Source organism: Dreissena polymorpha, chromosome 4, assembly GCF_020536995.1.
Source record: "Dreissena polymorpha isolate Duluth1 chromosome 4, UMN_Dpol_1.0, whole genome shotgun sequence".
Classification (NCBI taxonomy): Eukaryota; Metazoa; Mollusca; class Bivalvia; order Myida; family Dreissenidae; genus Dreissena; species Dreissena polymorpha.
The window spans coordinates 107,455,388-107,467,639 of record NC_068358.1 but is presented as its reverse complement, the minus strand read 5'-3'; the positions used below and the strand labels follow the sequence as shown (position 1 = coordinate 107,467,639).

Here is a 12,252-nt window from a genome sequence, read left to right as displayed (position 1 = left end):
TGATAACATGGAAAAACTATATGACACAAAGAGGTTTAAGATTTTTTCTCAACACACATGCACAAACAGAGCCAATCACTATTGCTAAAACACGGTTTTGCAGGAATAATTATTTTCGATGCTTCCATTTACTAAGTGATATAAATTCGATGTTTCACGTGTGGTAAAGTGTGTAAATAACTAATGTACAATAGGCATGATGTTTCAAAATCATATTTGTCTTATTTAAAAAAAAACAACTGATAATTGTGCCTGTCATGCACAATCTGGATTTGTTATTGCAAAGACCATTCACCGTTACTGAAAGGACAAAACATAAATAAATCGTAACTGCTTCATCAGTTTAATCAAAATTGAAACTATGAACTAGATACAAACATAGTATCGATAAATGTCTTAACTAAAACATTGAACAAATGTAACTAGAATGCTTTCGTTAAACACTACACAATTCTAAAAAATATTTGCTGTTACTGTACGGAACAGTTTTGTTACTGTAAAGAGACTTGCTTATCATAAAAGTTATATTTGTCACTAGATTAACTGTTTATTTGTATTTTTTTTATGTAATGCTGTTTATAATTATAAATTCAGTGTACAAGACTTTTTGTTTAGCAGATAATCTCAAAGGATTGAGTGTTATTATTAACCTTACTTCAAATTTTTTGTTGTTGTTATTGCAAAGACCATTCACCGTTACTGAAAGGACAAAACATTAATAAATTGTAAATGTTTCATCAATTTAATCAAAATTTAAACTATTAACTAGATACAAACAAAGTATCGATAAATGTCTAACTAAAACATTGAACATTTGTTACTAGAATGCTTTCGTATAACAATTCAAAATTCTAACAATATTTTCCGTTACTGTAAGGAACAATGTTGTTACTGCAAAGAGAAATGCTGATCATTATAGTTAGAATTGTCACTAGATTAACTATTTCAAAGTTAAATTTTTGCAATCTTACTTATAATTATATATTCAGTATACTAGACTTTTTGCTGAGTAAATAATCCCAAAGGGTTATGTGCTATTATCAACGTTACTGCAAAACAAAATTCTGTTACTGCAAAGACTAAAAGTAAATACATACCAAGAAGTTTTATGACTGCATCTACTTTTTAAGGTGCAAATTTTCAGCCGAGATATATAGCATTCTAGAGCAAAACATTTATAATCAAACCACTTATATTCTTTTAACACAAAACTAATTTGTTTAACGAATTCTGTTAATTTAGAAAAAAAATGATAAAAAGCATAGTCATGATTGTTACTCATGAAAAACATAACTATGGCAATATCTTAATTACAACAATGCAATCTACATTTATATTGTAACAATTTTAATCTTGATCAAATCTTTAAACAAGTGGTTTTACTCGTAAAATTCAAAATGATAATAAGTTTTTAATTAAAAAAATGTATAACATATTTGTAAGATGATTTGAGAAGAAACACATCAAACTATTTATTTCACAATGTTACCCAAAATGATACAACCACACTTACAACAGTTAGTATCTTAATTGTAACAAGTGTTTTACTCATCATAAGCAAAGTGATAGTAACTAAAGTACAACAGTTAATTACAACACTTTTCATTCACACCAACGTTCCATTTTCAAACTCGAAACAAGTTCACAGTGTTTTATTCTGAGATTCATTCCATATGAATTCATCAACTTTGTATTGGTTTGTATTTCCTATCGGCTTTGGCTCAGGTATTACAGTAAGTATTTGATCATAATCATACCAAGAAATGTCCTTAACTAATTTCGGCCAATAGAAACAGTTTGAATTCTTCTTTCCAACTTGGTGCATACAAGTGACTTCCACCACTTCTTCATCTACGTCGATTACTTTTCCAGGATATGGTCTTCCGTTAAAGTTAACGATCACATATTTATTCAAGATGTCTTTCATATCTGGAAATTCAGACTTTACTTCATTGGCATTTTCATCAATCATTCTGCCACTAGTTTCATCAAATTCATCGACAGAATATTCATTTTCCATGTGTGTACCTGATTCTTTCTTATCAATATATATGTTATCTGTCTCTGATTTTTTACTGTCAACATATTCATTTTTCTCTTCCAATGAATGTCTATCTGCCAATGTTTCTTCTGGTTTACCTAAATCAATGGGGTTGAGTTTATTTGATTCAGAACTTGCTTCTTCAAGTGAACCTTTATCCCTCTTCATTTTGTTCCATGTGTTCTCTTCAATTTCAAAACGGTTTGTTTTTCTAACTTGTCTTGGTTTAGGAATAGTTGTTACTACTTCGTCGTAATCATACCAAGAAATGTCTTTAATTGCTTTTGGCCAGTAAAAAGAGTTTTCGTTCTTTTTACCCGTTTGTTTCATACAAACAACTTCCACATCTGTATCAAGTATGTTAATAACTTTTCCAGGATATGGTTTGCCTTTAAAGTTGACAATTACATATTTGCTTAATAAGTGTTTCATGTCTGGTTTTTCAAACTGAATTTCTTTTTCAGTTTTATCTACATTGTCATCAGGAAGCGATTCTGTATTCGAAACATTATCTTTTGTATCCAGTTTTCCTTCCTTTATCAATTGGTTTGTCAGTTTATTAATATTGTTTGTTTCATTGATACTACAACGTTCAGTTTCAGCTTTCGTGTTAACAGTACTGTTACATTCATTATTTGTATTTTGCAATGTTTCATTCAATGCATCTGTGTCACATGTTTCAGCCTTTTCACTCTCTCCTGTTTTATTTACTTTAGCTATGGTTTTCTTTGGTTTGTTACAATCATTCTTTGCATTTTGCAACGTTTCCTTCAATGTATCTGTGTCACATGTTTCAAGATTCTCACTCTCTACTGTTCTATTTACATCAGCTGTGGTTTTCTCGGTTTCGTTACATTCATCTTTTGTGTTTGGCAATGTTGCCTTCAATAAATCTGTGTCACATATTTCAGGCCTTTCACTCTCTTCTTTTCTATTTACTTCAGCGGTGGTTTTATCGGTTTTGATACAATCATTCTTTGCATTTTGCAATGTTTCCTTCACAATATCTGTGTCACATGGTTTAGGCTTTTCACTCTCTACTTTTGTTTTTACTTCACCTGCGGTTTTCTCGGTTTTGTTACAATCATTCATTGCCTTTGGCAATGTTTCCTTCAATATATCTGTGTCACATGTTTCAGGCTTTTCACTCTTTTCTTTTCTATTTACATCAGCACTGGTTTTCTCGGTTTCGTTACATTCATTCTTTGAATTTGGCAATGTTTCATTCACTGTATTTGTATCTGTGTCACATGTATCGGGCTGTTCGCTCTCTACTGTTCTATTTACTTCAGCAGTGGTCTCGCAGTCTTTATCGGGAGTTGTAAATGGCACTAAAGGTACAAAATGATTAGGTATCCAGTGCTCAAGCAAAAGATCTTGTCTAGTGCTTGTCCACATTATATGAACTGGCTCTGAACTTGTTTGCGTACGTGGCAATATTAATCTATTAAGATCATGTCTAACATTGACGTTTCCTTTCTGAGGATAAACTGATCTTATTGGAGTCTGAATTACACTTGCTAAAGCAAATATTTGCCAAATACCCATATATGCTTGGTCCTTAGTTACAGATAAAGTTTCTTTTCTGTAAATGTCACGAATAATTGTTGCATTCAGATTCATCCCCGGAATAAAATATTCCGAGTATTGAGCAAACTGGGAGCTCAAGGATCTAACTCTGTGATTACTTCCTAATCCCTGTTGCAAGTTTGTATCATTTAAGTAAAAGTTCTCGTTCTGAGTTAGTTCTTTTACAATTTGAGATCTAAGTTCATTACATCTTTCAGGTGTTCCATATGCAAATACACTCCCACAGGAGGGTAGGCAGTTTCCGTCCATTCTAACTTTGACAGGATATAGATCTTTAACTCCATGAGGTAGATTTATATCATTTGGTATATCTACGACTGATTCGAAGTCAACTTCAAGTTTGTTGTCATATAAACATACATCTTGTGGAATACATGACTTCACTATTTCTTGAACATCTGAAACTTTTCTTTTTAAAGCTTGAAATGTTTTACATTTATCAATACCTGTTAATATACTCTCATCTGTTTTTGATTTTTTGCTATGTATGTCAGTTGAACCATTTTTTATCCATGATTGAAAAGATTTCACAACCAACCGTTTTTTTTCAGGCACGATCTCTTTAGTGGAGTCACACATTTTTCGTTTTCTTGTATGACATGTTTCTTCTTTGTCTTTATCAAATACATGTTTACTTTCAGTTTTTTTTGTCTGATCAGTATTATTGTCTTTCTTAACTCTGTTAACGCTGTTCGTGTGTTTCTTGTCTTTTAGTTCTATAAGTACTGCTTTGTCAAATTTATGACCTTCATGTTCATGGTTCCGTTCACAAAAGCAACTCAATTTCCTGAAATAGATCTCTCCAGCATCATTTGGTTCACAAATAACCTGATGTATATTTAAAGTTCCTGGTATAGTCTTCAGGTTTACATCTTTCAAACACTTTGCCATGTCTTCAATACTTTGTTCAGTTATCAGAAACATTTTGACCTTAGATTCTTCGCACAGCTTGTCGATAAAGACCTTTGCAGATGTGATATCGTGTCCGTATTTAAGCGCATTATTTGCACGCCGTTTAATAGCACCTCCAATCGCATCTGGAGCCCCCTTTCCGTGACTTGCTTCAAAAAAAGACCAATTCAGGCTTCGAAAACCAAGCTCCTTTCCTCTTATACTAGTAAGATAGAAGTTTCCCTTCTGTCGATACTGTGTTACCGGGCCGTCACTGAAAATTTCAAGTTTTGTTACTTTTGGATTGGTCTTTTTAATTTCTGTTAATATCGGATTAATGTGAGCCCATACTGCTTCAGGGCCATGACATAGAGAATCACTAACAGTACAGAAACTCTTTGGTATGTTGTTATTCAGAAATATCATTCCAGTGTGTAGAGTTATTTGTTTTTTTGAAGCCCCGAAATGTACGGATTGTATCTCTTTACCATACCCACATTCAAAATTCTCAGAAAAATCAATATGAAGAATAGCTTCATTGTCACTAAGTGAGTTCTTCTTCATGCTGTAATAGTTGTATTGAGTATACATTCGGTATATGTGTGAAGCATATCTCCTAATTTGAGTATTTATCTTATCCATTAAGTCGTCAACGGTTCCTGTGTGCTTTTGCTTGGACGTAACATGAACCTCTTTTTCTTCTATTTCCGTTCCTTTCTTAATCTGTCTACGTTCACTAGTTGTCCTCCATTCATACCAGTTGACATCTTTGTCACGTAAGTTTCTGTCAATATCAATTGTATAATCTTTGCATTTGGAGCATTTACTCTCCATACAATTCTGGTTTTTCTCACTACATACTAGTTGCTGTACATAAGACGACGGAGTCTCTCGATCCCTTTTCTTAACTCTGTTCAAGGCATCTACCAAGAGTTCTGTGTTATTACATATTTTACACATGCATGTATCTCTGTCACTTTTTCTTGGGAAAACTACATAAAAAGGTCTCATTTTGCAAAAAGCAGAATAGGAGAGTTTTGTTTTTCCTTCTGTATGGAACTTCTTGTGAAGGGTTTTTAAGTCATACAACAGTACTCTTCTCTGTTTCTTTGCCTTTTTATACGTCTTTGTTTGCTTTATCCCTGTTACAAGCCGAGAATTATCATCCCGCGTGTAGAACGTGTGTACCTTTTCTGCGATTCTTTTTGTTCTTGTATTATAACAAGTTTTTGATTTTCTGAATCGTGTTTTGCATCCGACTGACTCGTACATTTCAATTTTCATTTTGTACTTCTTTAATGTTTGTTCGCACAGGATTTTTGAGATGTCTCTTTTGTCTCTTGCTCGCTTCTGTGCATACTTCTTTCTTAAAGCTTCTACAAGTACCCTATACTCTAACAAAGATTTCTTTAACTGCTTTTTGTTCGAGGTTCTAAACAATCTTTTGACGGCTTTTCTTGGTGTTTCAGGCGTATCATGTTTTTGGCGTTCATATCGTTTTTTGTACATTGATACTTTTTTTTTCAGTGACTCTATTTCTGTCTTTAGTGCTTTATTCTCTCTATACACCTTTGCTTTTTCTCTCATACTTTTCTTTTGAGATTGCTTATATTGTCTACTTTTTTCACGATTCTCAGGTTGTTGTTCAGGTGATGATGGTGGCGTGTGTATGTTCTGTAAGGCACGCTTTGCCTCTCGCTCTCGCTCACGATCCTTTCTCTTCTTTTCCCGCCATTGTTTTCGTGCGGATCTCTTTTCTCTTTCCGTCATTAGCGTAACTGGTTTTCGTTTACCAGATTGCTTCTCACGCTGGTATCTCTCTTTACATTTTTGAAGGAATCTCTGTCTTTTATCGGGATCCTCATCTCTCCTCTCCCGCCATCTCTTCTGCCTTTCAGCATTTGACATCCCCATATCCTGAAAGAAAATGTAACAGTTTATACTCAAATTCATGTAGATTATCTAATGAGTTTCATATGCTACTTATACACAGTACACAATACTTATCTGGGGTGGACAAGAATCTTGAAGAAATTGTTTAGTAATGGTAAAATCCATGGTTTGCATGAGTTTTTGTCTGGATTCTTTTCATGGCTCATTAGTAGTGTTTAAACTGTGGTCAATTTTAAAAGAAAAATAATTTATATACATGTATGAGCTACCTGTGTAAATGTGACCCAGTGAATTGAATTTTCGTTCCAGCTGAACCCTGAACCTTATCAGAGTCTTACTGTTGTTAGACTGTTAGAATACATTCTTATAACTTGTATGACTATATACAGGTCTGCAGTAGTTTTGTTGTAGTGTTGACTTGTAAGGTATCCCATCGAATTATATTTTAACATCTGAATGTTAAGACATACGATTACCATTTTTAATATGTTCAGAGCTCTATATAATTTTCAAATCGCTAAATTGTATGAAAAAGCTTGTATATTTCTCTGTCATAACTGTTAATGTATTTGCAGTAATACTTTTTAACAGCTGATATATTTACTTATGTGTATTTGATATTTATAATAAACATAGCCATTAAATAACTGAAATGAAAATATCTTCTAAATAAGTCAAAAAAGTATTACTGATCATTGAGTGTGTACCAGATTTATACGAAATGTTCCTTAAAATGTCTTTACGGTAACAATGAAGTTCTTTGTAGTAACGACATAACGAAAAAGTTGCTGCTTTGATACATTTTAGTACATTTTAGTTTAGAAACATTGAAATTTAACAAAACGTAGCGAGAATAATTTTGATTGCAATGTTTAAAAAAATATTATATTGAAGTAAATGTTTATTCAATATGATAACTGAACATTTATTTCGTTGAATGTATTTGCTGTAACAGATACCAGTATTTGCAGTAACTTTTATTGTTGACATTTTAATATTTTGCAATGTTTAATACCAATTTAATGATTACAAACAGGAAATATTATCAACAAAAATTACTCAAAATGTCAACAAAATTATTTTATCTGCATCATTACTGATTACATCAATTACTTAATAAAATAACTTAAATGTCTTTTCAGTAACATCTTATTGTATCTGCAGTAACAAAAAAGCTGTTATCACTTACACAAATATATTGTGTGTATGAGATTAACATGTAATGATTTATTTTTATACATAATAACATTACAATTATAATGACAACTATGAGGTTGGTTAAAATAGTCTGAAAACACCAAACACTTAGTAAATATCTCTGCAGTAATAAAATGTGTATTTGCAGTAACAATTTATCGTTGTTATTGCATAGACAGTTACTGCACAGACATACGCAAGGTATTATGGGATTTTTATTGAAATGGGTGGGGTAATAACATATACCATGTCAACAATGAACTTCCTTTCAGAATTAAAATACACTGTAGGATGAGAACTTATCTTCATATCATATAGTAGGGACATAATGACAGCAACTGCAAAGACAGGATGAAAAAATACGCTGTACTTGGTTTACTTACTATCATATATTTGTTGTTATTCTTTCTTCACATTGACTAAGCTTTCTTGCCACCATCTTGACTATGAATTGTACCTCCAAATTGAAGAGTCAGGTTATATGACACTTTCAGTCTTAAGGTTATACTACACCAACTGTTACTGCAAATACATTTGATTCAAATTTCGAGTGACAACTTTTAAGACCTGAAATATAAAATTAACAAACCAAATGGAATAATTGTATTATCTTTTTTTAAATCAGTAGATACCATTTTAACTGTTCGCAATGAAACATTTTACTAAAACGGACAGACAAATTATTCACATGGGTTAAAAGTACAAAGTGTTATCACAGGGACAAAAGAAAGGCACATTTTTTGGGTATAAAAAATCGTGAACTTTTGTTTCGGTTAAAATTGCTGACACATTAGCATGTGGATTTCGTGAATATCAATGCGACAAGCGTAACGGAGGCTTTTTGGCACGACACAACCCTTTTTGATCATTCGAAATAGTTGCAGGACAAGGATTTCTTAAAAAAAAAATATTGCCTCATATCTTGGTCTATATAAATCGCAACATTTATAACAAAGAAGAAAACATAATCTAATTTGAGGGGTCACAATCATAAATGTTTAAGTTTGACGGAGAAACAAATACTGAAGTTGTTTAACCCTTTGTTCGGGTAATAATACTATATATGTCTCAAGTCCGTTTTTAATCGTAAAATCATACTTAAATGGCGTACTTAAAATAATATGTGTATCTTTCCATAAGCACCGCGCTTGACTACGAACATCCTTAAAGAGTTATAATGTCTAACAACGAAACTGTTACGTTTAGACACATCTGATCTAAATATGAATGAATAGACGTTTCTGTTAGATATGAACAAAATATGTTTCAGAATGACCAGATCTATCAACTTAAACACTGAATAATGTGATTTCAATCAGCATACACGTTGGCGAACTCACGCAACCATGTACGCTCGTACACTCAGCCGTTTCGAAACATATCTAAAGCTCACAGCGAACACACAGTGAAGTGCAGTGGGTTGTTTAGATATACCACAGTTTATAATGGTAATTCTTATGGTCACACCAAAGCTAAAAGAATAAAATCGGTATTTATATAAGTTCCGTGTTTTTCAAAAAGTCGAAAACAAATTATAATACAATACATCTTACAACTTAGTTGAAATAAGACAAGGAACGTAATGACACTAAACTTGACATGAATATGTATTGTTAAAATTCCTTTTATTATTGAACATTACTGTCATCACGTTTTGTACGGTTATGTTAAAAATTATATTGCGCTTGTTCATTTGCGTTGTTATCTTAACATTGTCTGCAGTGATTGTAGAACATATATTTTCCCAACGCTGTTATGACATATTGTCGTTCAAAGTGAGACTCAAGAAATAACCAGAAATGCGGTTAGAAATATAGAGTTATTGACTCGCGGATTGATCTAACACCGGAAATTAGAACAGAGCGAAACTTTATTCTATGCGTCTCGTGTAATTATTAAAGACACAAATATCAAAAACACACTAGTTGAGAAAAACCGTCACTTGCTTTTTGTAAGAACAGAATGTGTTCCATTGTATGTACAGACACATTTAAACTAAATTGTTTGATGAAAATTGTATAACGATTATGTCGAATAGTTTACATTAAGTCATTTTTTACACACACAGAAATCATGATCCACATTCTGATTTATTAATAGCTCGTTTAGCATGAGCTGACTTTATTCAAGGACAATATTCAATCCCATGTGTCAGTAAAGTTGACGTAATTCATGTTCATCCACTGTTAAATATTTAATAAATTTCTTTTACAGTATGCCATAAGCATCATATTTCATCGTAAACTTCGAAAATTCTAAAATCAATTATGTATGCCTTTAAATAGTGTTTCTCATGTCCATTTAATCAAATAGCAATATACAAATAAATTCTTCGCAGCAATCCATAATACCATTTGCATACATGAAGGATTCGTGTTTAATATTGACATGTTTTTATCCGAATCCGGAAGCTTCGGAGGAGATATAATGTTCCAGTTAATTTGTGTTACTTGTAAGATGCAGTCATGTTTAGAATTTAACTCTAAGAATAGAAGTGAAATTCGTTTTGTTTTTAAAATTAATTGATTATCGATTGATTTGATAGTGTTGTTTATTCTATGGTATCATTAAGAAATAAATGGTTGGTGTTCATAAAGATATAGCCGTTTGTCGCAATACACACTGCATGTACCAAATATTTAAATCATTTGCTTTGTTAGTTAAAGTGTTAAAATATTAAGGAAAATATGTTTAATTGATCGCTAAGTTGAATACCACGCGGTAAATATTCGTTTGAAGATAACATTTGCAGCTAAATTTAAGATATTTGTTAAATTTTGTGGAATATCGATTTAATTCACGAGTGATCATTTACAATAATATTTTTAAGAGTGGCGCAACTAGAGTGTCTATGATCACGAGTGAATTAAAATCGATATCTCACCGGATCCGACACATTTTATTTTGTCTTTCAGGCTTACAAATGATATTGTTTGTATTGTTGCTAAAACTAGTTGCGTAAAACAATGCAAATTGCACTGTTCATTATCTTTTTTACAAACGCATAAATATCAGTTTTAATTCACTGCTATTTCTCTACAGACCCCCGGAAAGCATACAATAAAAAGCAAGTTGGTTAATAAACGTTTAAGTTGGTTTACCATTATGAAAAGAAATCAACATAACCCCAACCAAGCACGCACATTATCGCTTTATAAGTGCTTCGTAGCATCCAAATGTGTAGGTGGCAAAAACCTAAATGTCACACTATAAAACATAAACGAGTGGTATTTTGTCAATGAAAAAGAAAATGCGGACTATTTCAGAGATTGTAAAGCATGTTTGCATTTATTTGTGTTTGTATTTTATTGACAGTTTAGGATTTAACACGTTTTTTATCTGTCAACAAGTTCAACATTAACGCAGCAGACATGCATCTTATGCAAATGTCGGAACTGAACAATTTCTTTATAATGCGTCCGTTCATCGGATGGATTTATTACAGTGTCTAGACATAAGTAATACTATCACATTACGATTTATTAAAGGATATGTTTTTAGACGGTTTGTTCATGGTCTTCCAAATACAATTCGAGACTTATTGTGTCGATCAAGTGTTGTTGTTCATAAAGGCAACAGTCTAGAATTATAAATCAGTTGTCGGGCGCTCTTACAGCTTGACGTCTACAGAACACCAGTCGTTTTGTTTGACATCTCGTCTTGACGTTTGAGGGGCGCAAAAACCTGCGTGTTATAAAAATATCAATATTGCTAATAGCCGCGTTTATATTTATCGCTTCTATGATACACCATTTCGAATGAATGTCTATGTCATCCGATTCTTTCAGTCAAGGACCATGTTGGACATGTAAGATATGTTGAGAGTGTAATGTGCTGTAGGTTTGGCATTCTTTGAATGGTTTTATCAAGCAGCTCTTACAATTTTTAAGTGTGTTGTACATTGTTTTATATTTGTTAAACTAGTTCTTCGTTTCTTTAAAACATGCTTGAAATAAACTTTAACATTTACGGTAATGATTAACATTACAGCATCAAACACAAACAAATGCATCGAACTGTGATCTGAACCACATTCTGCCTTTTAAGTATACTTAGATTCTCGATATCAGCATTACGCGTTCTGATTTATTCATGTAGTCAATTAGTTCCATTAAGACTGTAGATATATGAGTACTCAAACAAGAGTGATAATGATTTTTAAAGTTCGAATAAAGAAAATCGACGGGTTGATGTTTAAAGTCATTTAACTCAAATATATATAACAGCTTTTCGTTAGTTATCGTAATGCATACATGTTTGTGTTTTGTTATGGTAGGATTTAGCTAGATTTTTTCTTAAACGTCTTGGTATAAAAAAGTATACAAAACATCGAAATCGTACTTTAGTAAATATCATTTCTTTTTTAATTAGAATAATTATGTACGCAGTGATTTCATTCAAATGTTTGTATTGTTTTATGTTATGATTACTTAACCCAACCCAATTAAGGCTATTGTGTGTTTTGCATTTCATCTCTTTGTGAGGTAACCATTGTTTAATGGGCATTATGGACATAATATATATAATATGAATTGCTAATTTTACACTGATCATCAATTCAGTGTTTTAATGGAAATAAGTTGTAAAGAATGGTTTATGTAAAATGAAAATTTGCTGTGGTTGTTTTTTATTTTGGGTTT

General features: G+C 32.1%; 1 protein-coding gene across 1 annotated transcript; it reads right to left on the bottom strand.

The window, feature by feature from the left end:
• Positions 1 to 329: 329 nt before the first annotated feature.
• Positions 330 to 8,458, bottom strand: LOC127879597 (uncharacterized). The gene is made up of 2 exons (XM_052426550.1): positions 7,996 to 8,458; positions 330 to 6,439 (listed from the first exon to the last, which is right to left on the bottom strand). Exons 1-2 carry the CDS (start codon positions 7,999 to 8,001, stop codon positions 1,643 to 1,645), a joined length of 4,803 nt encoding a protein of 1,600 aa, XP_052282510.1. The 5' UTR covers positions 8,002 to 8,458; the 3' UTR covers positions 330 to 1,642.
• Positions 8,459 to 12,252: the final 3,794 nt, after the last annotated feature.